The following is a 27,275-nucleotide window of genomic DNA, read 5'->3' on the forward strand; positions in this document are numbered from 1 at the left end:
CATTTATATAGATTAAAGTCAGAATTATTTCGGATTTGTTCAATAATGGACACATCAGACGTTCTAGTTTGAATAATTCAAATTATAAACTGGCATTTTTTTAGAGGTCAAATAACTTTAATATCGTAATCAATGATTTAGATCATGTTCAGTGTTATCAGATATTTGAAAAAAAAAATGAGATTTGAATATTTGACATATCATGAAGTAAAATATGAACTTCTTTATGCAACAAATTAACAATTATGATTTTCTTAACAAAATTAAGAGTGCTTAATTTAATGTACATTATTGGTTGGACTAGGGCTACACAAAAAGTTCGTAGTTCGTGATTCGATTTGAGTTCGATTCGAAAAAAGTTCGCAATTAATTTGATTCGATATTAGTTCGTTCTGAAACAAATCAAACCAGTTCGGTTCAAATCTTATTCAAATCAAATTCAAACTGGGTATAATTCGTTCGAAATTGATTCGCAAACTATTTAGATTCGAATCTCAAATAATGCAACTAATGGATTCAACCATCAATCTTTAATAATGCAGGAACTGAACTTATATCAGAGCTCAAAATTGTAAATATAATGGTAACTTATAATAGAAAAATATTTCAGCAGCGTAACAAATTAACAATGGAATAAGTTTCATTTGACTAGGTCCATGCCGTAATTTTAATCAATCTAGTAGCGTAAAAGGAAAGGGAATCTTGAGCTAGCCCATAATCCATCAGTGTGAATTTGTGAAAGGTAAAAGGAAACCGTGTAAATTTTGTTCCGCGCGAAGAAAACTAATGCATAAACTACCAGTATAACTAGGGTTGCCAAAAAAAATTGTAGTTCGTAATTCGATTGACTTCGATTTGAAAAATTTGTAGTTTCGCAATTAATTCGATTCAAAATTAGTTCGTTATGAAACAAATCAAACCAATTCAGTTCAAATCTTATTCAAAATCAAATTCAAATTGAGGTAAGTTCGATTTGATTTGATTTAATTGTAGCCCTAGATAGGACGATTCTAAAATTTGGTCTTAATTTATTTTTTTCAGAAATCAGAATGTATGCGTCGTGTAACATGTGAATACATGATAAAAATCTGCACGAATCTTAATGCTTATGAGTCATGAGAAACTCCCGTTCATTTTCACACATTGCAAAATAAAAACCAGAATTTGTACGTTTGAACCTTTTTTTTTGGGACCAAAATGATTTGATAACAACATCATCGTCGTCCTTGCCGCGAAATTGATACATCTGTCACTTTTGGGATTCCGACTCCCGAGTCCCGACTGTAAAGTGTAAACATCAAAAGCAATGAAGCAACTAATTTGTTGTTATTATAATTCTGTTTGTGGTGCGGCATAATCGGCTCAGTCATGGTGCGTTGGACTCATCAATCACCTCCCATTTCACATCAGGCCCATCTCAGGCCCATAATCGATCAAACAACCGCAATCACGCATTCGCTCCCGACCACCAGTTCACACTCCTCAATCCCTACCTCTTGCTCTCGGCCTTTCTCCACGTTACCAGATCCCTCCCTCTTGCTCTCGGCCTCGCTACATTCTCCACTCTATCTCAGTCTCGGCTCCTCTCTCTTTTGAGATATGGCGCAGCCTCGTCTCTCCGATTTGGTTGGACCGAACTGAAATCGATTAGTATACAAATGGCTACTGCATCGCAGACTCGCCTCAGTCTCACGAGGTTTTTTTGTTTTACCTCCTTCTTGAGTAGCTTGGTTTTGTTTGACTTCAAGTGCATATAATATGAACCTCCTTTAGCAAATTACAACACTATTGTGAATAATCCTACTTAGCTTTACTTAATTTCGAGTATTTGAGGCAAATCTTGAGTATTTCCTGTAAATATTTTGAGGAAAACAGTGCTATTCCAAGATACATTGTACTGGCACAACAATGCCAGTATGTTACTACTTAGGGCTGTCTTTGGCCAAAATTAGATAACAAATTAATTGCAAACGAAAATATATGACCCTGACATTTCATTTTACAGCACATCAAAGGTATATTCGCCACCACAGAATCCATTTGGTGTAAGATTCTTCTCCAGAAGAGGTTTCTTTGACACAAACCATCAAAACTATTATCCTTGCTATGCTTCCACTTCCAATCGGTGCAGCCTGTGGTGGGTTGAGTGCAAGAGGCCAAGACCATTAACGAAAAAACACAGGAGGCTGACACATGGCGCTACAAGAGCATCATCTGATGATGGCTTGACTGTAAATGGGACCACACAGGCCAGCTCGAGCAGTGAAGTGGAGCAAATGAGGATTAAACTGAATCAGGTGTTAGAAAATGATGATTTGAGCAGTGGGATTGTACAATCAATTTATGATGCAGCAAGGGCTATAGAGCTTGCCTTTTTGGAACATAGTTCGACACCAAAAAAATCTTGGTTTCGTCGAACTTGGCTCGGTGCTGACAGATTTGCTTGGATCAAGTCACTTTCTTATCAGGTAAATAAAAGAGGTTTTGTAATTTAAATCCGAAATTATTAAATTTCTGTTAATAGCAATTTTGATTTTTCACCTCTGCATTTGAAGTGAAATTTTTTATTGGTAATTGTCAAATGACGCATCAAACCAAAAGGTAGGTCCTGCTAAAAATGACGAAATGAGCATGAAACAAGGAAAATATAAGGATTGGAAGACATCTAATATGGTTTTAAGTTAGATTATTGCAAACTCACTCTTCAAAGCGATTGATCTCATTAAAGTGCTTAAGGCTCTTTCAGTTATGCCTTGAGTTTTTAAATGCTTGACCCACCTGAGTACTCTGAAGATCCAATCCTTCAACTACTATTTTTCCGAGTAAAATAGCTCAGTTTTAAACCCTAAACCCTAAACACCCAATAGAGGAAGAGTACTAGGATCAGATCATGCATCTGATTTGGAATCAGCTGAACCTCTTCTTAGTTAAGCTCATATGAACTTGGAATTTATCGTTGTGATAGTTGGTTTATTGCACTTCATTTGGGATTAGAAAAACTGAGCTTATAAGAGTTACTTGCAAATTGTTCTTGTCACATTTTAATGATTATATCTCTCCTTATTAGTAAATGAATGGCTGTTTGCAAATGTTGGAAAATACTGTTTCGTGGTTGTTGCAAAAAGGAAGAATGGTGTTGTTTGTAGGTACAGTATAACTTTGTTAGGTATTGTTTGCAAGACACCATCAAATGTCTAACATTTCTCCCATTATACACCCATAAGGAATGTGTTATCTCTGTTTATTATTTATATTGGTATCTACACATTTTCTAGGCTGCTGTTGATTCGCTTTTGCAAGCTGCAATCGAGATCTCTTCACGTGGTGATGGAAGAGATAGAGATATTAATGTGTTTGTGCAACGGAGGTAATTCAACCAAAATATTTTTGACCTGTCCTTTGGGAAGGACTCAGTTGTGCTCTTGTGAAAATGTGGAATCAGAACAAGGAGTATCATGTGTGGACTTAAAAGCTTAGTGCATATCATGTAGACACGTAGAAAACATGATAGATATCCTATATACTTCTTACTCGCCCAACTTCATTCTTTTTCTCCATAAGTGTGAAATAATAGAGAATTAATCTGGTCATTTTTCAATAATTTCAAGTGGAGGGTGTTGTGGTAATTTTCAGTATTTTAGAGGCACTGATCTTTTGATGTATTGAAGTGCTTTGTATGATATTGTTTCAGTTTTGCTTCATATTAATTCTTGAGCATTTTTGTGGTGCAGTCTCTCACGGCTACGAGTTCCACTAGAGACCGAAATCCAAGATCAAATTTGTAAAAAGCAACCAGGAGCTTATGAGTGGTATTCGTCAAATCAAATACCCTTGGTTGTGACTACATTTGTGAATATATTTGAGAAGGATATTCGCTTTAATGCAGCTACTGCCATGTAAGTTGACCTTTTTCTTGTTCACTATTACTGTACATTATCTGGTATGGAATTGTTTGCTCAACCATATATAGTAGGTTCTTTACTACTTATATTGGTCGATTGAGTTCGACAATGTGCCAAACTTTGGATGTCTCTTTTTTAATGGAACTGAAGATATTTGTTAATCTAGTTTATTTTTGTGGATTTAAAAGCCTCTATATCAGTATTTGCAAAAAGGTGCCTTTCTGTTTGAAAATAATTGACAAAATTTTCTTTACTGTTGGTGAGTCTTTAACTGACCCCAACTTTTACCAATACCGTCAGCTAGAAACAGTGGCGAAATAAAAATTTACTCAAAATCTCAGCTGGAGCCAATCAAAACACAAAAACTTGTTAAATGGGTTGACTCCTTGTTCTCCTTTTGAGTGGGAAGTTGTAGAATTAGTGATTTTATGCATTAAAATATTTTCTTCCCTTGTTAGATGTGGCAAAGAAGAATTGACGTCTCCACCAAATTCAAGTGAGGTTTCACTTCTTATGCTTTCTCTCAGTTGCCTTGCTGCCATAACAAAGCTTGGCCCAGCCAAGATATCTTGTCAGACATTCTTCTCTATGGTACCAGAAACAACTGGGCGGTTCATGGATATGCTTCTTGACTTTGTAACGATTAATGAGGCTTACCAGTCCTTGAAGGATATCGGGCTGAGAAGGGAGTTTTTATGCCATTTTGGCCCAAGAGTTGCCACAGTCCGGTCTCTTGATGACCAGAAATTTATAAATGAAATGAAATTTTGGATAGACCTAACTCAAAGGAAGTTACAAAGAGCTATTTCCAGAGAAAAGATATGGTCTAGACTTACTACATGTGAAAGCATAGAGGTTAGTACACTCAGTTGTATGACTGTTAAGATTTTTTACAGAAGTCTAAAAGGCCAATAAAAGTTATTGGGTATATTGGAACCTATAAACGTAGTTATACATTTATTTATTGTAGGTTTTGGAAAAGGATCTGGCGATTTTTGGATTTTTTATTGCTCTGGGAAGAAGTACACAGTCTTATTTGTCTTCAAATGGATTCACAGTTGTAGATGATTCATTAGATGGCATTATAAGGTATTTTTTTGTTAAATTACATTTTGTATAATCAAAATATTTCCAGTCATAAAGTTTATTGGTTGTATAATTTCACTTTTCAGGTATCTTATAGGGGGGAGTGTTTTGTACTATCCACAACTTTCTTCTATTAGTTCTTACCAGCTATATGTTGAGGTCAGTATGCACTGATTATTTCCAGATCTTTTATTAGTTTGACCCAATTGACTAGTGGAACAGGTTCAAATCTGAATTCATGGGGTAAGTTCAGACCTGCTCTCTGTTAGACCCAACCCTACCCGGCCAGATGGCTAATTCTGCTTTTTTTGTTTTGGTAAAAAAAAAAACACCAAACATTCTATTAGCTCAATACAATTTTGATAACATATGTAAGACGAGCAAAAATTTCATACCCATGTAAAGCCAATTAAATTATACAATTTGGCAATGCCAGGCCATTGAGTTGAGCCCTTTAAGTTAATAGGTTGGGGTCCTTGCCACTATTTTGTAATACTGGCAGGGTTGGGACTGGACCAGCTCTATTATATTTTTAAATAAAATGATTCTCTACCTCCCATTGCACCCCTAGTTAACAACCAACATGGTAGTCTTTTAAACCCTACTATACTATCTAATAAAATAAAGCTCTACTGTCAATTACACCTTAGTTAACAACCAACATGGCAGTCTTTTAACCGAAATGTTTTTTTGTCTTTACTTGTTTTTCATTCTGTAACAGGTGGCATGTGAGGAGTTGGAGTGGCTCCCTTTCTATGGAAGTGATAATTCTTCTAAGGTGGCCCCACATGGCAGTAATGAAAAAATAATGGTACCAAACGAAGTAAAGCTTAGGATTTTAGCTGTTTGTTATTATTGGATGACGAGTTTTACCAAGCACAGCATATGGTTAGAGAATCCATCTAATGTTAAGGCCACGAGTTTTCTATCTAGAGGGTATGTTAACTTATTTTTATTATTTTTGAGGATTACAAAAAACTTAAACAGCAAAAATTAGCAATTAAATTTCTTATTGTCAAACTTAGGGAAGAAATGCTGAGCGACTGCATGAAAGAACTGGGGGTATCTAAGTAAGTCTTACTATCTTTTATCTCTGACTTCTTTTTTGTTCATTGTGATCCTTTTTTACATACTCCCTACCAAGAACCACTATCACTACCAAGCTGAGCAGAGTGCCTCATCAGTGGTGTATATTTGATGCTCCTGATGCCATAACTAAAGCCTAAATTGATTGTTGTAGGGATTCAATATGCAACTCCATGGAGCAAGAAATCCAAATGGAGCCCCAGGGGAAGCTCTCTATCAAGTCAAATTTAGATTCCATTGACGAGGTAATCCAATAAAATTGTCTTTTAATCTGAAAGATTGAAGCGCCATATTCAATTGGCACGAGTGTTTCTTAAGTTTACAATAATGAATTCCATGGCATGATTTAGGCACTTGATAGTGTTGAGACAGCTATAGTAAGGTTGGAAGACCTATTGCAAGAACTACATGTCTCAAGCTCAAACCCAGGAAACAGAGAACAACTTCAAGCTGCTTGTTCTGACCTTGAACGAATCAGAAGGCTCAAGAAACAAGCTGAGTTTCTCGAGGCATCCTTCAGAGCCAAGGTACCGTCTTTAAGAAAGTAAACTATTTGTTTTTCATATTTTGTGAAGAATTGATCAATTGATGACATGATTTCTTGTATCCTCTGGAGTACACCGAAAGATCATGCACACCCTCGAAACTAAAATTAGAATTATCTCAAATGCTCAACTAAAGCAATTTTCCCCTTATATTTGTAATTTTTCTTTCTCTTTGTTTATTTTTCACCAATAACCCCTCTGTGTAAAGGTCAGTGCGAATGCCGGATATATTCCATATTTCATAATTTGTCATAGACAGTCATTTGTCTATGTAATATTGCTTCTTAATAAATAAGGACAGTTAGTTTATGTGAAGTGTAACTTCTCTTCAATCAATATAGCTTCATATTTGATTATTTAAATGGCTTAAGTTGATGTCTGTTATATTTCATTTTCACTTCAATTTAGGTTGATGCTGATAGTGCATTGTCTTCTACTACTGAGCAAGCAAATAAATCAGCTGAGAGGTTAGCTCTCTTATGTATACCTGGGGTAATTGGAATTTCATTTTTATTTTCTCCGAGATTTTCTAGGGTAATTTGTTTAAGGTGGTGTATAGTTGTCTAAATCCAATTTTTACTGTCTTTTCTTTTGCAAAAGAGAATCATTGTTGTTAGCTTAAGCTTCTAGATCAAATGGTTTACAAGTACACATGCTGTTGTACAGCAATGGAGCTTGAACCAAAAATGCAGGAGCAAGGGAGTGGGTAGGGTAAGGGTGGGAATAAGCACATATGGTAGAATATATTTACTTGTATTAACATAAGTCAATACTAAATAAATTTGATCAGACTATTAGCCTTAAACAAAATACATCAGTATTTCAACATAAAAAATTTTGAAGCATAAAACATAAAGCATTGTCCATCACTCCATGACAAAAGATATATTGAAACAACATAGAATTTTCAAATACCAAAATAAGATAACATCGTACTATAATTAATATCTAGACATGACAATAACATCTCTTTTTTCAATTCTATATCATCTGATTGTGATTTGTAAGCATTCATACCTCAATTTGTTGAGTTATATAAAAAGGATGCACAGGTATATCCTTTGTTATAAGCTCAATTTGTTGGGACGAAAAAGTGGGAGGGGGGGGGGGGGTGGGGGTGGGGGTGGGCGGGTGGGGTGCATGGCTTATTGTGGCCCTTGAAAACCTTGGCTCCTGTTGGAGTACATCTCCCACCAAGCCTTTCAAGAAAAATGACATTATTGGGCAAAATGATTTGATTTCTCTCTTTTGTCTTTTGACGAAATGAGATAATTCAGTCTTTATTTCTTTCTTTTATATGAACAGTAAATTACGTTATTTCTGGGGCTTCTTGGTTAGGAACCGCACAAGGACTGAAGTAGGAGAACCAGATCCTGTTCAAAATGTATGTTTTGTTAATTTATGATATTTTTTCATTTGAGTAAGCCTATGGTAATATGCATATTATGGATTGACCTGTGCTATGTATATATATCTCTATTTTTAAAGTTCAAACAGCCGATCCAAACCGTTAAATGTGATCTCCATGTGAAAATATACTTGAAGATCAAATTTTACATTTTTTATAATTTTTTTAGATAGGTAAAAAATCACAACTTTCAGATGGTCCAAAATTTTTAGATCAAGTGATTTTTAACCTATCTAAAAAAATAGTAAAAGAAAAAAAAAATGTAAAATTTGGTCTCCAAGTATAAGTTTTCATATGGAGATCATGTTTAATGGTTTGGATTGGCTATTTGAACTTTGACAATAGAGAGATGGATCCATAGCACTAGTCGATTTGTAATATGCATATTATCATAGTCTCACTCTTTTCATTTTGTAAATTCTTTTGAACCATTCCAGCCCTATTAGCAGTATACGTAGAAAATTCTGCCATCAAAATCTGGCTTTCACCATGTTGTTAAAGAATACTAACCCTTGTAATATATCCTTGGAAAATATTTTTGATTGCTGGTAGAAGTCTGTTGTGCCTCACCAGTACTAGGTTAATACTTGAGTGTCTGTTATCTGGCATCTGATTAGGTGTTATGGTTGGCCTACGAGTTGCTGAATTTTAATTGTAGGTTAGCACTTTGATCATATGCCTAAGTTGAATTTGCAGGGTTAACACAGTAAACTATATTTAGTCAATTTGCAGGCTTGCTACACCTTGTAGGCTTCTATTTTCCTCTAAAATTCCGGTCTTGTTTTTATATGCTTGTCAAGGTTATCTAGAATGGGATTATTAAAATGCAATGTCAAGGCTCTAAAACCATCAACCTTTTGTATTGTATTTGAAGGGTGGAACAACTAGAGAAGATTATCAGGGCCCAGAAGAGACTGGTATCCACCGGATTGAGAAGCTAACAACTGAACTGATGGAACTAGAAAAGAGAGTCCAGAGAAGCACAGATGATCCCGAGAATTATGGGGTATCTTTGCATTTTTTCAAAGTTGTCTTTTATATATGTTTTTCATAAGAATGAGGTAACATAGATATAATTTCCATAGTTGACAATGAGCTGCCCAAAGTTTTTCAAAATATATTGGTTTGGGTTCAGTCGTGATTTTGACCTCTAGCCTTCACTTCTTTTACAAAGCCGAGTATTGTAAAATTGACGACTAAACCATACATGATATGGCTGTTTCTTAATTCTTAGGATGCTGATATGGCAGACAAGAGAGAGAAGAAGGGATCTTCAACAAAAGACCAACTGTTGGTGCCTTCCTTCAAGAAAGAGAATGTCTTGGTTAAATCCGTTGAGAAACTGAAGGAAACAACCACGGTAGAAAAAAAAAATGTCTTTATATTATGAAAAGCTCGTTTGGTTTGATTTGAACATTATAAAGTGAAGTAATATTTTGCATGTCTTGCACAGGATGTGTTGCAGGGTACTCAACTGCTAGCAATTGACCTGGCAGCCGCAATGGAACTTCTGAGAAGATCAGTTACAGGAGATGAACTTACAGAGAAGGAGAAACAAGCTCTTCAGAGAACCCTAACTGACCTGGCATCTGTGATTCCTATTGGCATTCTCATGCTTCTACCTGTGAGTCCCCAATTTTTACTTTTCTTTTTTTAAAGATGTAAATTAATGAACTGAAATTTGTTATTATAGCTTCGACTTAAAAGCAACTGGTTGGTTAACTAGGTACCAGGTACTAGGTCCTGAGTTCAATCCAACGTGTCTTCTAATTTGATTTAGCAGATGGCATTCATTATTGATATTATTTTCGCTTCTTATTTACATTTATCTATGTTTTGTAGCTTACTGCTGTAGGGCATGCTGCTATCCTGGCTTTTATTCAAAGATATGTTCCATCTTTGGTATGTACTGTAGCCTAAAATAATTAATATTTATGTACAAGTACAATACAAAGAGAGACATAATTGTGTTTATCATGGCTAATATTGTGCAGATCCCATCTACATATGCACCTGAGAGGCTGGATTTACTAAGACAGCTTGAGAAAGTCCGGGAAATGGAGATCCCCAGTGATGTTAATGCTGTTAAAGAATCAGAAAGTGTTCATTGACTCTGCTGATCAATTTTGCACTTCGATTAAATTTTACAAATCAACAAAGTTGTCTAAAGCTGTCCTTTTTGCTTCTTATTTTGACTAGTAAAAAAGAAAAAGAAAAGAAAGATAATTAGAGAGAAGTTCCATAAAGGCAACCTGTTATGATACCACAATGAGCCTCCATCTGCTGCCATTATTTCGATGGCATGGTGGTTCCTTATCTTGACAATAGATTTATAACGCGGGCTGGATTTTTTTTTTTTTTTTTTTTAAATACTGAAATACAGCATAGTTTATGCTTGATGTGTTTGGACTTGAGGTAATTAGTATCTGGCTGCTGGCATTGCTAAATCACAGGGATTTAGCGACTGACTGGAGCCTAGGTATTTTTAGTTAAGAAAAGAGCAAAAGGGGGATTTAAAAATACCAGGGCTCCTTGCCCAAGTAGAATTTAGCGTTCAAAATTAATTTTTTGGAACTCCAAAACTTGGATGTACATTTGATTCTGCCTCCATGCAATAATTTTGGTGCAAATTCATTGTTTTAAATGTGTGAGGGCAAAAGTTCAATTTTTTTTTTTTTTAATTATTATTGTTCAACATTAGTTAAATCCTTAGTGTGCTCCAGAAGAGGCTAGAGGAGGGGAGGGGAAGGGATAAGAGGGATCATCAAATCTCATCGAATTATGTTTACTTGGTTCAGAACATTAAATTTCTTATTTCGAAACATTAAATTTTGAGAGGTAGAGAGGAAGGGAGAAGTGAATTTTATATAAAAATTATTTAAATTTTGTAATTTCAAATGGGAGTGTGATACACTGCTTCTCTCTCTCCCTTTTAACTTCTTACACTGCTGCTCTCTCTCCTTGTGGCAAAGTGAACATTGAACTTGATTCAAATTTTTCGGTGGTTTAATTTCGTTGGTACAAAGTTGGTGGCACAAAAACACCAAATTTCTAAATTGAATTTTGTAAATATCTGTAAAACTTGCACTGTTATGTGAAGATTTGTCTAGTTGGCTATCAGGAATAACAATATTTTTCCTATTTTAATAAAATAAATAGTTAGTTCTATGACAATAATTGTTTTTATGACACCCTTGCACACTCGTAGTTGGAAATGACAAGAAGTCAACACAGTAGTTTGTACAGCAAAATAATAATAAAAGAAACCCTTGGTTTTTTAGTCTCGTATTTTAGCCCGGTGTTTTAGAAATATTGGCCGTCTGTCCCCCGACATTTTTATTAATATCCAATCTTAATTAGAAATTATCAAATATGCCCACAAAATCTAGCCTTTTTTTTAAATACCCAAACCGGCCACTAGGATTTTTTTTTTGTACACTATTTACAACAAGATTCTGAAATCTAAGATTACTCAATGTTGTTGTTGTTTTTTTTTTTTTTTTTTGTAAATATTTGTTAGAAGAAAAAGAGAGTAATCGAAGTTTATTTTCTAAGACCAAAAAGGGTAATAAATTTATGGCTAAATTATAGGAGACGGTTTCGATAGAATTGCTAAGTAATCTTACTTGCATGACGATGGAAGCATTCGAGTTTCAAATATGGAAATAATTTGTGACATTGAAATAAAAGTTCTCAAACCTGCATCTAATAAAGATAGTTCTCAACGCATACAAATAAAGTTCACATAAACTTCAAATAAAAAGTTCTCAAACCTGCATCTAATTAAATAAGTTCACAAAGAGCATGCAACTTAATTTCCACTACGCCTAAAATTAATTATGAATAACCAACCAGTTCCAAAACAGGGTCTACTAGTTGTACCTGATGGCTCTGCTTGCATCTGGCTGGGTACCGAACCGCCTCTCCTCCCTCCACGACTTCCAGTTGACCTCCTTGGCTGGGTACCAGATGGCTCTGCTTGCATCCCAACCGCCTCTCCTCCTATGTCAAGTGCCTCTCCCATTGCCTCTGCAAACATTTGAGTTGCATTTTCACGGCATGTACGACTTGTAGCTGTGCTTCGTCACGACCCTTGTGACCCACTTGCCTCTGATGTAACTCGCTAATTTTCTCCTGCATTTGTTGCATTATGAGCGTATGCATTGCATTTGTTACTTAGTAAGCTAGTCAAAATTGGAATAAAATATAATTTTTGATGAATGTTACATACCTCTTCTGTTCCGGTTAGAAGTGGAACGGCGAGGACGGTGCCCCATTCGCCTACCTTGCAGTTCGTCCATGGTCATTACATGACGGATGTGTTTTCTCCTCCCAACCCTAATCCAAGATTTGGCAGGAAGAATTATAGGATTAAGGAATTCTCAGGAGAGACAAGGGCTTTGTGCGGCCTCAGCCGACTTAGTGCGGCCGCACGCAGGGGCGGATCCAGGATTTTAGTCAGGGGTAGGCACAAAACACTAATAAGAGCTCAAATTTTGTTTTACCATATAATCTCATGAGCTAAAGTACAAAATGCTAATAAGACTAAAAAAAATAGTATTGTTTTACATATAAAAAAAAATATATAATAATACCTATCTAGTCAAATCAAGTCGATAACGATGAACCAAGGTTGCCTCTGCGGTTCTTCATATGTTGAAATCTTTGCATAATTCTTTCATTATTAACACCCTTGAACAAATCCCTCTCAATATAAGTAACCAAACAATCATGCAACCATTGATCTCCCATGCTATTTCTTGAGTCATTTTTCACCACATATAAAAAATAGTATTGTTTTTTTTTTTTTTTTTGGTTTTGCTCACCTCTCCTAGCAGCCAATGAGAATTAAGTGACTTTTTTTTATTTTGTTGCAAGTGAGTCAATCAAAGCCTCAAAGTAGCGGAGCAGTATTTTATTTATTGGGCCAGCGAATCAATCAAACATTCAAAGTAGTATTTTATTTAATCAGAATTAGGCAGCGAAGCAGTCAGATCGAAGCCTGTTATTTATCTTTTAATTCAATCAAGCGGAGCGGGGCTTGTTATAATTTTATCTAGGCCAGGGTTAGGCACTGTATCTGAGCCAGGGTTAGGCACAAGAGTAAAAACGTACTGGGCCTAAAAAAAATTCAAATCCAGGGGTAGGCAAGTGCCTACCCCTGGGCCTATGTGGATCTGCTAGTGGCCGCACGACCTAGCAGTTCCAACAACGGAGCACAGCGTAAATACCAAATCGTGCGGCCTAAGAAAATTTAGTGTGGCCGCACAATGTCAAACAGTTAATGAATTAATGAGACACGAATTTTGACAACTCTCCACCTCTCTCTCCCCCTTCTTAAACCTGCCCCTTCCTCTTTATTTTCAATACTTACCAAATTTAAAATATTTCTTGCTCTTTTCTCTCTCTCTTAGTGCCGAAGTAATCAAAGGAAACCAAAAATATTTCTTACTCTTTTCTCTCTCTCTCTTAGTGGCAAAAATATTTCATTGCTCTTTTCTCTCTTTCTTGCTCTTTACGCTAATTATGCTAATTATGCTAAATTACACTAATTATGATAATTACGTTAAATTACGCTAATTATACTAAATTACGCTTAACTATGCTAAATTACGCTCATTATACTAAATTATGCTAAAATATGCTAACTACATTAAATTATGCTAACTATGCTAAGTTACGCTAATTAAACTAAATTACGCTAATTATACTAAATTATGATGAATTATGCTAAATACGCTAATTAAACTAAATTACGCTAATTAAACTAAATATGCTAACTTCGCTACATTATGCTAACTACACTAAATTACGCTAATTATGCTAAATTACGCTAATTATACTAAAACACACTGAATTACTCTAAAATACGCTAACTATGCTAAATTATGCTAATTACACTAATTATGCTAAATTATGCTAAAATATGCTAACTACGCTAAATTATGCTAATTACACTAATTACGCTAAATTATGCTAAAATTTGCTAACTACATTAAATTACGCTAACTATGCTAAGTTACGCTAATTATGTGAAATTATGCTAATTATACTAAATTATGATGAATTATGCTAAATACGCTAACTACGCTAAATTATGCTAACTACACTAAATTATGCTAAATTACGCTAATTATAATAAAACACACTGAATTACTCTAAAATACACTAACTATGCTAAATTATGCTAATTACACTAATTATGCTAAATTACGCTAAACTAAACAAGTGTGCTATTTATTTTATTTTCTTGATGGACTTCTTTGTAATAAAAATTAATTTAGGGTTATAGCAATTAAACTTCTAGGGTCTTTGGTGACAAATAACCATAAAATAAAATATATCTAACGAAATTAGACTTGTTTGTAATAAAAAATAATTTAAGGCTATCCACGATTAAACTTATAGGATCTTCGGTGAAAAATAACCATAAAATAAAATAATAAATATCTAAATTTTTTGAAAAATTATTATTGGCTTAAAAAAAAGAATTCAAAATCGCATTCTAATTCCGCGGTTTGGAATTTTTAATGCAAACCGGGAAATTAGAATGCGGTTTGGATATATTAATAAAGACTTTGGGTTCTGAGTAAATTTGAAATTTGAAATTTTAAGTTGGATATTAATAAAAATGTCGGTAATCAAAAATAGGCATTTTTTTTACCATACAATTTTTTTGTCGTTAAATCCGCGAATTAAACCAGAATAAGTAAATATATCCGTGATTTTTATTGATAGGAAAATAAAAATTAAAAATATTAAAAATAAGAATGGATGCGTAGAAATTTTAAAAACAAGAATGGATACGCGGCCCATGGCGTCCCTCAGGGACGCCATGCCAACCTCCAGTCCGACAGAAAAAAAAAATTTAAAAAGCCAGGGGACGCCATGGCAATGTCTGGTTCAATGAAAAAATTCCATGAAAATATATTTCCCATGGGACGCCATGGCATTATTTTTAAGGTGCATTATTTCCAATTCTTGTTGAAAATGTTTGAAAAGTTGTCTCGGAGCCGTTTGTGAGCAAAGCACTCCATGTAACCAAACAATCAACAGCCTTTGATGTAGTTGCTAGATAATTTATGTGGATTTTAAATAATTAAGTTATCTTTTTGCAAATCATATATGATACGGTAATAAAACACAAAATCTTCATCTTAGTGACTAAGAGCCAAGTTTTGTTTGGGGATTCAATTATTCTCCATGTAATCAAAGATATATTTGAAAAGTTAACTTTTTCATGTTGAAAATGTTGGACCCAAGAATTGGAATGGCGTCCCAGTTTCTAAGATTTTTTTTTTTCCATTGAACCAGACATTGCCATGGCGTCCCATGACTTTTTAAATTTTTTTTTTTTTTTTTTCTGTCGGACTGGAAGTTGGCATGGCATCCCTGAGGGACGCCATGGACCGCGTACCCCTTCTTGTTTTTAAAATTTCTACACATTCGTTCTTATTTTTAATATTTTTAATATTTATTTTCCTATAAATAAAAATCATGGTAAATATATTTCACCGTATACTATTTTGGCGTCACGAGACACACGACTGACGGTAAAATTTCTGTTAAAAAGAAAAAAAAGAGATAAAATTACTAATGATGTTAGCGCATTGATTCATGTGGCCAATCCTGTACAGCGATCCAAGTAAGTCATATTAAGAATTCGAATCCCCTCATGTTACCTGACTGAGTAGAATTTAATTGGATGGTCCAAAATTAACTTGACACGAATCTCAAAGCACAAATAATACTGCTCCTACTGCCATCCGATCACCGACAGACTGAAATTAAATCTGGACTGTCCATTACAATTGTGTTGAGACAGGTACCTGGGAGAATACGGATGCAGTCATTAACTAGTCCTTCCAGTCTTATAAAGTTACACCTGCTGCGCCACAGAAACTCTTCTTCTTGTAGTGATAAACCTTAACAAAACAAGGGTCGAACACGTGTCACACTGTCTACATCTGGATTCACTCACCGGGCACGTGAGATTTCGTGTAACTCGACGTAAGATCACCATCTCTTATTATAATTTATTTCCCTTGGTGCAGTGGTGCTAATCGTTTTTTTAGCTCATTCTTTCATGTTCTCTGATGGAATCGTTGCGTCCTTCAAACCATTGTAGAGGCCATGTCTCGCATTCTCTTCGTCTCCCGTCGGGAATAAGGTTCGTCTCTCCTTTTGCTATTATTATTCTCTTTAATTACTACACTTAGTTAGTTTCCAACTTCGAAGTCGATGAGGTGATCTGATTATGCCAAAATTATGTGCAGAGTCGGATCAAGGAAAGGGAACTTCTCTTCTACCTGGGTAGCAATCTCCAAAAAGGCACGGTTCTCCTTTTGTCTTTTGCAATGTTTTTTTTCGGGTTCTGCTTGGTTATGTTCATGATTTAATTTAGTTTCTGATTGGTTTAATAGGCCACACAAACCAATCCAGTTAACTATCCTTGTCTGAAGGTTTATGGCAAGCAATCTGGGGAAAGTGTAATCGAGGTACATTATCTCTCTCTTATTATAAAATTTTGATGAAGTCCATATCTGTGTTAGCATGAGCTCATGATTTTCTCAAATTCAATCCAATAAAATTGCATATGTCATTCTGCATGCTTAAAATTAGTGTGTAAGAACTGAACAGATCGTGCACAGATGGTGCATTCAGGTTAATTTGCACAATTAAGCTTAAATATACTAGATTTCCATACCTTTTTTGATGAGCGGGTCTGTACCAGTTTGTTCTGGTTTGTACCAGGTGGTTCGCTGTTAAATTCAGTTTGGCCAATTTTTTTGGCATTTTCTTTGTTCCATGCTGTTTTTACTATGTCTTTTTCACTTTTAATCGAAGAACAGATGTTAAACTAGATTTAAATGGGTTAATTTATGCTTAAAATGAATAATTAAGGTTTGTATGTGGCAACACATGCTTTTTAATTTTTTTGGAGATTAAACTAATGCTTAATTGCTCAATTGAGCTTAAATTGAGGATTTTGGGGGTTAATTGCCAACCTGGGAAACTTCTATTCCTTCTGTAATATGCCATTAGTATTCTGTCCGCTGGGACTGTTCCTGGTACTAATACTGTACTGCTACCTAACAACCCAATCTTGTTTTCCATGCAGATCTGAAATTAAAATCCTTTTTCACATTTCAACCTTACTAAAATAATTGTGTTGTCTTAGCTATGCTAACTCACACTTACAATGGTCAAATATAATTTTGGGAAGTTGTAGGTTTGCAAATTTAAATTACAGTGCCTTCTATACTGCTGGGTGCTTAACTTGCGTCGTCTTCTTTTTCTTTTTGTTTTTCCTTTACTTTCCGCTAAACCAGAAAGAGGAGCCTGTTATGTCAGAAGTTGAACCTCGATTGAGATATTTTCCTGGAAATGCTTCCCCACTTGGTGTGTCAGAATCAGAAAATGGCTTCAATTTTGCGATTTTCTCACGACATGCTTCATCTGTTGTTCTTTGCCTGAAGTACATAGATGGGTGCTGAATTAAACCAATCTAGCCACAATATTTGTTATTACTTATTACAAGTGTTTCACTCATTATCATTTATTACCTTCTGTATTTTGCCTTTTTTAGGTGTATCGTGGATTCACAAATGGAATTGGTTGAAATTGCTCTAGATCCTAGTAATAATAGAACTGGAGATATATGGCACATCTGTGTAGAGGTACCAATCATGTTCATCATTCTTTGTTGAATTCATTAATTTGTTTCACTTTTATTTGAGCAAAGAGTGAGGCTATGGTACTATGCATAGCGTGGATTGGTTCAGACTATAGATCAATATCTCCGTTCTCAAAGTCCAACATTTGATCTGAACCGTTCAACATGATCTCCATATGAAAATGTACTTGCAGATCTCCATATGAAATTGGTACGCGCTATGCATAGTACCATGGCCTCACTCTTGAGCAAGTTACAAAAGAGAACATGAATTGTTAATTTGTAGCTCTCAATTATTAACAATTTTATTTTTTATTCTAGGGATTACCAGGCCATGAAGTTCTATATGGATACCGTATTGATGGCCCAAAAGAGTGGGAGAGAGGGCACCGGTATGATAGTAGTGTTGTGCTTCTTGACCCATATGCCAAACTTGTTTCTGGCCGTAATTTCTTTGGGGATGTGACAGAGAAAAACTGTAATTTCCTTGGGACCTATGATTTTGACAGCTTTCCATTTGATTGGGGTCCTGATTACAACCTTCCAAACATACCTGAGGTATGCATATGTATCTACTATACTTTCACTGGTTAGTAAGTTTTCATTACTATATGCTTTGTGTTAGTCAAGATCAACCTGGGGCTCAAATGAGTCTAAATTAGGGAAATTTAACTAGGGTTCAGGGTATAGGGTCCAAGAATAACTAGGTCTTACTTTCAACTAAATTGCAAAATTGTGAATACATACCATAAATCCTTGTGTAAAGCAATGCAATCACATTTTTACTATGTTGATTTATTTTGTTGATTTCTTGTGGTCCAAATTATCTTTTACAGAATGAACTTGTGATATATGAAATGAATGTGCGTGCATTCACGGCTGACGAGTCAAGTGGTTTGGATCCAGATATACGTGGGAGTTATCTTGGCATCATTGAAAAGGTATACTTTTTTGGGGATGTTTCTTTTGCATATTTGTTCCAATAATTATATTGTATTTGCAAATTTCACATGTGCAACCAGAAGGCTACATTCTTTGGACTACTTGCAAAAAAAACTAAAATTAAAAATAGCTCAAATAATTAAATCTATAGTTCATAAAAGTTGGCCAAACTGCCCTTGACCTAATCTATGCTCAACTGGATTGATTATGGTTGATTTAAAAAAAAGCAATATTTTAGATGTTAAAGAAACATTCTGTGTTAATATTGCTAGTATTTAACGAAAAATTCCATTTGTATCAAAACAATGCAAGGAGAAGATATCTTGTTAGAAGTCAGGTCAAAATTACCAACACTAATGGATTATGGGTTTCCATCACATTCGTCTATATAGCCCATGTATTTGCTAAAAGACCTTGATAAAGGTCATTATTTGATACATTTTATGAACTATTGCATGCCTAGATTCCTCACTTGCTAGAACTGGGGGTTAATGCTGTCGAACTATTGCCAATTTTTGAGTTTGATGAGTTCGAATTCCAGCGATTTCCAAATCCAAGGGATCATATGGTACTTTTTCTTCTTTCCTTTTATCTCATTAACACAAGGGAGTTTGACTATAGAACAGGTACCCTTCATAGTATTAGAAAATGCTATGCAGATCGGGATTAAAAACAAATTTCCTTGACTTCTTGTATTCCAATTTGAAGATATGATTCAAACCATTAGAATAGTAGTAGCACTGAAAATGAAGGTCTAACAACTTTACAAGTTTAAACTTTAGTTACTTTGGATGTGAATTCTCGTTTTGTATGGCCCTAGATGATATTCCATTGTTTTGCTATGGCAGATGTGAAATATTTGCTCTTTTTTTTTATGCATTTTAGTTGTCTTTAATATGTCAATTATAATTTTATAGGTGAACACATGGGGGTACTCAACAATAAATTTTTTTGCACCTATGAGTCGGTATGCTAGTAGAGGTGGAGGCCCACTTGCTGCCTCTCTTGAGCTCAAACAGATGATCAGGGCTTTGCATAATGCGGGAATTGAGGTAAGTCTTTGCTTTGTACTGCTATGTTCTTAATCCAGTAATTGAGCTTGGGCTATGTGTCATTTCAGGTAATTTTGGATGTTGTTTACAACCATACTAATGAGGCGGATGATAAGAACCCTTATACAACCTCTTTTCGGGGCATAGACAATAAGGCATGATTGTTTCTCATGTTCAATATTATTACATCATTAGGGTCTTAATGTTATTCTTGTCTTCATTTGACAAGTTTATTTAAACCTGTTTGCAGGTTTATTACATTCTAGATTTTGATAACAATGCTCGGTTACATGATTTCTCTGGCTGTGGTAAATCCTTTCCTCCACCTTCATTGTATTCTCCTTACTTTTTACAACCAGAAACTGTGAAATACAGAAGTTCTGTGTTTTAATATTTTTCCCCTTTTGTTTGAATATTCAGGAAACACATTGAACTGCAATCATCCAGTTGTTATGGACCTCATACTAGACAGCTTGAGACATTGGTACCCATCAAATGTCCATTCATTTCATTTACCTGTTACTAATTCATATTGAATATGTCCTGAAACCTTGAATATGCACTTGTTTATGTGTTTTTATAGGGTTACAGAATATCATGTAGATGGGTTCCGTTTTGATTTAGCTAGTGTGCTTTGTCGTGACACAGATGGGACTCCACTCAAAGCACCTCCACTTATTAAGGTAATGGAAGAAATATTTTGTGATCGTACATGAAATATTAGGTCTTCACAAATCATAACATTTACTGCATTAACAAATACATTGGTAATTGCATTCTGGTTTGCAAATTTTTGTGGTTCTTGAATAATACTGTATAGTGGCCAAGATGTTTAACTGCATAAACACCAAAGTCCCCTTATCTTGTGAAGAAAGAAAATTTTCAAAATTCAGTTAATAGGAAGTAGGAAGCCATCATATTTCAGTCATTATTTCTTTTTACATATTAGATAAAGTTTGGAAGTTACAAAATTTAACTTTTGTGGTTACTTCAGGAAAAAAAAAAGAGGCCTGAAATTGCCAAATTGAATTTGATAGAAATATCTTTTGCCATCCCCCCATATGGTTTCTTTTGTATAAATTGAAAATGAGCTGAACATTTCCATCCCACTAGAATATTTTTTGCAAATAAGATTTCAAAAGTTCATATTGTACTGCAGATATGAGTTCAATTTGTCAACACCTAAATGCTGTGTTATATGCAAATAATCATTGACATTTCCGAACTCCTCCCTGGTCTAATCGGGTTATGTGCTGTTGAGCAATTGCTGTTTATCCCTGCTTGTAGTTCAGCTTCATGAGTTATTTGAAAACCTCAGTTGAGGCTTCATCATTGAGATCTGAACAAAGAACACCGAAAGGTGCAAAATCAGTAGCATATTTTTTAAGTTTAGGTACGGTACTAGCACAAGTACCAAAATCCCTCAATTTTAGCAACTATCTTTTATGCATTTGTAGCTTGTGGGGTTGATTGATTTTGACAAAAATCACATATATGCAACTTTACTTGTAGGCCATTGCAAAGGATGAGGTGTTATCTAGATGCAAAATAATTGCAGAGCCATGGGATTGTGGGGGACTTTATCTTGTTGGCAGTTTCCCAAATTGGGATAGGTAAATATTCACTTAATATTTATGTTCATATGTCCACAGAACGTCTCCCATTCTAATCAATCTAGTTTATTTATTATAGAATATGGAAGGGCGATCACTTCCTAATGGATTTAACTGCACCATTTAGTTTATTTTGATTATCGTCAGAATTAAACTTTTAAATTTGAATTTAACATTGACAACAAGGTTATGGAAAATAACGATATTTCCCAGTGTTGATTCCCGAACTTCCAAACTCTTTACTTTTTGGTCCTTGACATTTGCACAAAGACAGGTGTTTCCCTATTTTCCTAACTATGGTCCAGGAGTTTAATCATTTTTCTGGTGGAACCTGCTAGACTTTGCTAAAAAATTTTATCCCTGTTTGAAAGGTTTGGACAAGACTGAATTTGAAACTTTTTAGACTACTAGGGAAATTTAGGGATAAAAAAGGAAATATGGAAACTTTAAAGGATCCAAATGGGAACTGGATGACACTCTAGGGAAGCATTTCTCTGTTTTTCTTCTTACTTTATTGAAGTTTCTGGCCCTTAAATGTTGCATGTGATAATCTCCGAAACCATTGACTTGTTGTCATCTTAGCTTTCTTTCTGCAGAACAAGGAAGTAGATTTTTTCACCAATGTAATGAATTATCTAATCTGGTTTGTAGGTGGGCTGAATGGAATGGCAAGTACCGTGATGATATTAGAAGATTCATCAAGGTAATTTTTCTGCGGTAGGAAATTGTTCTTGAAAGAAAAATTCCCACGAGTTGCTTTCAATCATCTTCCATGACAATGCAATTTTTTTCCTGTTTTCATGAAAGCTCAATTTTGTTTATTTTTTGTTAAAATACTTCTCAAAACTTTTAATATTTCTATATTTACAAACTGTGGAAACTCTAAATTAGGGGGATTGCGGCATGAAAGGTTCTTTAGCAACTCGTGTTTCTGGCTCTGCAGATCTATATCAGGTTTCAGTTGCACAGCAAATAATTAATTCATGCAAATCTTGTACACTTTTGTTTTATTAACTTGTTATCAGCATTGCTCTTTTTTTTTGTTTTTTTTACTTGATAGGTAAATAAGAGAAAGCCATACCACAGTATCAACTTTGTCATTGCACATGATGGGTTTACGTTGTATGATCTCGTTTCTTACAATTGCAAGGTACCTTCAATCAATTTTAGTTTTATTATTGACACACCCTTTTTGTTGAGGAGGCATCATATACCAAAGTTTTTGGTGCCAAATTAGCACTACCAGATGTTTGCTCGAAAGAACAATTATACGTAACTGACAAATGACAAATTAAAATGGTTGGATATTTTGCACATAATATATATTATGTGCTAACAAAAGATCTCGTCACATCTGTTTACTTGATATTTCCAAGCTATTGCTGTCCACTGAGATTAAATTAAAATTTTAAACCCTGTAATTTAGTAATAGAATGTAATAAAGGTGATATAGAACATATCCTACTGTTTGGATTTGTGGTTTGGAGCTTAAATAATTTAATCACTGTTTGATACCAACTTTATGTTGGACCGTTGGTTGCAGATAGATTTTGTAGCCTCATTCTCTTTATATTTTGCTTTATATGTTTTATGTATAATGTAGCATAATGATGCAAATGGAGAAAAAGGTCGTGATGGGTGCAATGATAATTTCAGCTGGAATTGTGGTTTTGAAGGTACCTTCTAACTGCTATCCTTTCATAAACATGGAATGATTGTTTGTGTATGACTATAAAAAAACTGCATGTTCAACATATAATATACCACTGTTCTCCCCTAAAATTGACAAACATCTCATATGTTCTTTCAAATGTTAAATTAAGCATATACCTCTTTCAATTAAAAGAGATGTCACAATTACACCCTCCTCTTCCTCAGTTGTATAATGATGAGAGGAGAATGTTTGTTAATAGATGTTACAATCACCACCATCCTCTCCATAGTTTTAGGAGGGGTATATGTGGAATTATCTGGAGTCATGTTTAATAATTTTTTGCGTGATTATCTATCATATAGTAATGTTCAGTTAATATTGTTAGCCCTTTTTCCTTCTTATTTTGGTTAGGAGAGGTTGATGATGATAACATTAATAGTCTTAGATCAAGGCAAATGAAGAACTTTCACATGGCTCTGATGATCTCTCAGGTACTGTTATCTCAAAACTATTATTTTATTATTATTTTTTTATTGTTTTAATGAAAATACCATGTCAAATATAATCAGGGAGTACCAATGATGTTAATGGGAGATGAGTATGCCCATACACGCTATGGAAATAATAATAGCTATGGCCATGACACTGCCATAAATCACTTTCAATGGGGACAGGTAAAGTCTCATTTTTATTTACTTATTTTCAATGAGAGCAAAGTTAAATGAACTCTGTAATTTTCTTCTTTTATTTATTCTCACCATTCTTGTTTCTTTTCTTTTTTTTTGTATTTAAACAGTTGGAATCTAAAAGAGATGGTCACTTCAGGTTCTTCTCTGAGATGATAAAATACCGTCACAACCATCATATACTGAGGCGCACCAGATTTTTAACCAAAGTATGACTTTGTTTATCTTCTTATATAGTTAATTTTTTTTTGTTCAATTATTCTTGTCTTGCAGATTTGCAATATATCAGGGACCCTCATTTCACCCGTTACTAACATTCTCTTTTAAAAATATGCCCAAATTACTCCTGGTTTGGTATCTATTTTCCTGGACTGAGCAAAGATAGGGGTCAACTCAGGTGTTCTTTTGGAAAAACAATAGGAAATGTACTGGTTTAAACTTTAAAAGTATATCACCATATTTGTTGGATTATAGGCACTTCTAAGTTATAATAGGTTTTTATGTGGATAATATAGGTCTTGTAGCTATGGTACGCATAATATATTCATTTCCCTTAATACGTGCTTTTGGTTATTGTTTATATGCAGAATGATGTCACCTGGCATGAAAATAACTGGGAAAATTTAGAGAGCAAATTTTTAGCCTTCAGGTAAGTCTTAATATAAATATTCACTTTATGTTATTTTCTGAAACCTTTTTTGGTTACAGTGGATCACATAAATCCATACCCATATTACATCTCTTCTTTCCATTTCAATATACTAACAAGTTAAAGGCCCATTTGTTACAGTCTACATGACGAAAAACATGGTTCTGACATCTATGTAGCTTTCAATGCACATGATTATTTTGTAGAGGTTGTTATTCCCCCACCGCCTCCTATGAAAAATTGGTACAGAGTGGTATGATTCTTTTTCCTGAAAATCTCTTTGCCGTGTCTTTTAGAAGCAAAACAACTTTTACCAATGGCTGGCATAAATCAAAACTCAGTCATTACTCCTTATAAATTCAAAACAAACTATGAAACTATTATACGGTGTTGTCTTTGTGGTTATTATTTACTGGTATATTTGCTTTTCAGGTTGATACAAATCTTGTATCCCCAAAAGATATTGTTCCAGATGGCATTTTGTTCAGCAGCTCCCGGTACAACATAGCCCCTTATTCATCTATTCTACTAGAAGCAAAACCCTGAGGGATCTATGGTAGTGCACCTAATTTTAACTGCAATAAATAAATAAGTGGCATCCATGTACAGTATATAAATAATACCAATAAAAGCAGTTGACATCTTAAATTGATGAATAATCGAGACTAGTCCAAACAATTTATGTTATAGTATTGCTATCTTGTAAGTTCAGCAGTTGATTTTGAATTATTTGTCATGAATTGATTTGACTGTTTCACCATTAAACTGAACCATTAGAATTAGTAATATTTTTTTGAAGGTTAACGGGTAAGATGCCCACTAAGGATTATATTAGAAAATGATTAGTTAGCTAATAACCTAGCTAACTAGTTATTTATTACAACAGTGCTAATTGGAAAATAAAATATAGAATTAGTAATATTGCTTGACAAGGTGCAGATTATTGAGGTTTCTTCCTGGAACGAGAATCCAAGACTGCGATGATGAAAACTTTTAGCATCTTGTTTGTCGTACAAATACCTTTCGATTAATAGGAGAAACGAAAAAAAAAATGCGGGGCTTTGTTCTCAGGGCAGCAAGAAGATTTGATCTGTCCCATTTGATTAGAAATGGATGTCCTGGATGTGTTCAGGGTAGGTCCGATTCTCATCAGACCTACCTTGGTTTGATGGGTGTAGTGACCATCCTATTGCATCAAGATTCGTGCGATCCGTATTAAAATCAGTGCATGTTTGTATCAATTTCCGTGTGGATAGATTTTAATGTTAATCGTATAATGTTAGAACTAATTGAACCTAAAAGTAGATCCAATACCCATCGGACCTACTCTTATCTCGTCCTGGATTTGTTATAGGAACCTCAATTGAATCCGTCATGTATAGCTAAAGGATCAAGTAATGTTGGACGATACTGGAGAATATCTGGGGCGTTGATCCGGCCAGGCTGGAGATAGGGGGAAATCTCATCCACCGACTCCATCAGCGTTATTGTTTTTCTTTTTCAAAAATTTCAATGACGTCGTGTGTGAAGCCAAACGTGTAATTCGCTCGTAATCAAAGACAGAATGGGTTGAGTCATTCACTTGACTATCATTTCATTTTGAGAGAGACGCAGAAAAGCTTCAGATTCGTGGGAAAGCACAACAGGATGGTCCCATCGAGTGCGTATCCTCTGAGATATCTCAACTTTTGCGTGACCGACGTGTCCGGTGCCTATTCGGAGGTGGTGTAGAGGGTCAGTGTTATGTGTGCTTTGAGATTCGTGCAGAACGTATTTAAACGGTTAGGATTTTCCATAAAGTCACGCAAAGTTTGAGATATCTCAGACGATACGAATTCGGTCCCATCACTATCTCTTACTGTATTTGGGTCGTCTCCAATTTATGAAGGATATACGTAATGGATTGTTTTCAAGTAATCGTTAGATATTAATCGAAAGGTGATCTTGTGCTTTTGGAGGAAATTCTCTACACACAAAATATCCAACCTTTTTGTCTTCAGCCCCTCAAAAAATTTGTTATTGCAAATAATTCTTAGTAGGAGGAGATCAAACTGTTTTTTAAGCAAAGAATCAAGGATCTTTCTTAGATGTCCCGTCTCAAATTAATATGCTACTCGTTTAAAAAGTTCTCCACCATTTTATTTTGCCATAAAACCATCAAAACCCTTTTAGCGACATAATTTTTTCAAACTTCATATTTTTCATAGCGAAAAATTAAGTCGGCATTCTGATTGCTAGGAATTTCGATTGAGTCTGATTATAATTAAAGTAGAGATAGAAACCGAGACATTTCTATTTTAATACAATTAATTGGTTGATGTTTCGCCAACCAACCTTTAAAAAAAATATTTTATTATTTTGAAAAGTCTTAGTGTACAAAACCAAGAGTTATGATCACATTGTGCCTTAAATATTTTATTATTACACTCTGAGAACAGCCTTTCTCAATCAATACAACCAAAGAAATATGCCCAACACTAAAAAAAGAAGAATTAGTTCCAAGTTAGTCTGGTTATATAAAAAAAAATGTTAAAAAAAATGTGGTTCTTGCCTGTCATCAACGTCATGTCATATGCTGACATATTCACACGTGTTCATTGAACGAGTTCATTGAACGAGTCAGAATTAATAATAATAAAAAATAGTGGTATATACCACCGATTTCATTGAAATCAGAATCCTTAGCACAATCGATCTGGTACCTAAAATTGGTACCAAAATCAAATGTGGCAAGTCTTTACAACAGGTTAAAACAAAAGTAGCAACATGAGAAAGTAGCAAAAACATAATAACATGCATAAAACATAAGACAACAAACTAAGAAAATATCTAAACAGCATAACATGCACACAAAAAACACGAGTCAGAATTAATAACTGAGGTAAGTAACCAGTATCTGACAAATCCGAGTTATTTGCGCATATTCATGTGTGGGTTCTCATTTCTCAACATAGATTCCTTATATAGGGGTCAAAA

The 27,275-nt window shown here is 34.6% G+C and overlaps 2 protein-coding genes across 5 annotated transcripts; both read left to right on the top strand.

Annotated features, from left to right (window-relative positions):
• Positions 1-1,329: 1,329 nt before the first annotated feature.
• LOC144552595 (uncharacterized) lies at positions 1,330-10,248 on the top strand. 4 transcript variants are annotated; one of them, XM_078300580.1, is made up of 18 exons: positions 1,330-1,696; positions 2,006-2,468; positions 3,276-3,367; positions 3,732-3,896; positions 4,361-4,757; positions 4,873-4,991; positions 5,075-5,147; positions 5,710-5,924; positions 6,014-6,058; positions 6,229-6,319; positions 6,425-6,601; positions 7,028-7,086; positions 7,925-8,003; positions 8,902-9,054; positions 9,262-9,387; positions 9,481-9,651; positions 9,870-9,929; positions 10,022-10,248. In XM_078300580.1, the coding sequence occupies exons 1-18, from the start codon at positions 1,659-1,661 to the stop codon at positions 10,136-10,138; spliced, it is 2,640 nt and encodes an 879-aa protein (XP_078156706.1). In that variant the 5' UTR covers positions 1,330-1,658; the 3' UTR covers positions 10,139-10,248. The 4 variants fall into 4 exon arrangements, with proteins under 4 accessions (XP_078156706.1, XP_078156704.1, XP_078156705.1 ...); XM_078300578.1 differs by having other exon boundaries at positions 1,523-1,696; positions 7,958-8,003; XM_078300579.1 differs by having other exon boundaries at positions 1,524-1,696; positions 7,958-8,003; positions 8,902-9,033.
• A 5,688-nt stretch (positions 10,249-15,936) lies between these two features.
• Positions 15,937-25,099, top strand: ISA3 (isoamylase 3). The gene is made up of 24 exons (XM_078300584.1): positions 15,937-16,197; positions 16,304-16,358; positions 16,451-16,525; positions 17,360-17,517; positions 17,617-17,707; positions 18,025-18,261; positions 18,540-18,644; positions 19,109-19,213; positions 19,563-19,697; positions 19,766-19,852; positions 19,948-20,005; positions 20,118-20,181; positions 20,281-20,380; positions 21,210-21,310; positions 21,962-22,013; positions 22,202-22,264; positions 22,371-22,460; positions 22,914-22,986; positions 23,376-23,455; positions 23,534-23,638; positions 23,761-23,859; positions 24,238-24,299; positions 24,441-24,552; positions 24,732-25,099. Exons 1-24 carry the CDS (start codon positions 16,124-16,126, stop codon positions 24,843-24,845), a joined length of 2,295 nt encoding a protein of 764 aa, XP_078156710.1. The 5' UTR covers positions 15,937-16,123; the 3' UTR covers positions 24,846-25,099.
• The last annotated feature ends 2,176 nt before the right edge of the window (positions 25,100-27,275 follow it).

This window comes from Carex rostrata, chromosome 4 (assembly GCF_964058835.1).
Source record: "Carex rostrata chromosome 4, lpCarRost1.2, whole genome shotgun sequence".
Taxonomy (NCBI): domain Eukaryota; kingdom Viridiplantae; phylum Streptophyta; class Magnoliopsida; order Poales; family Cyperaceae; genus Carex; species Carex rostrata.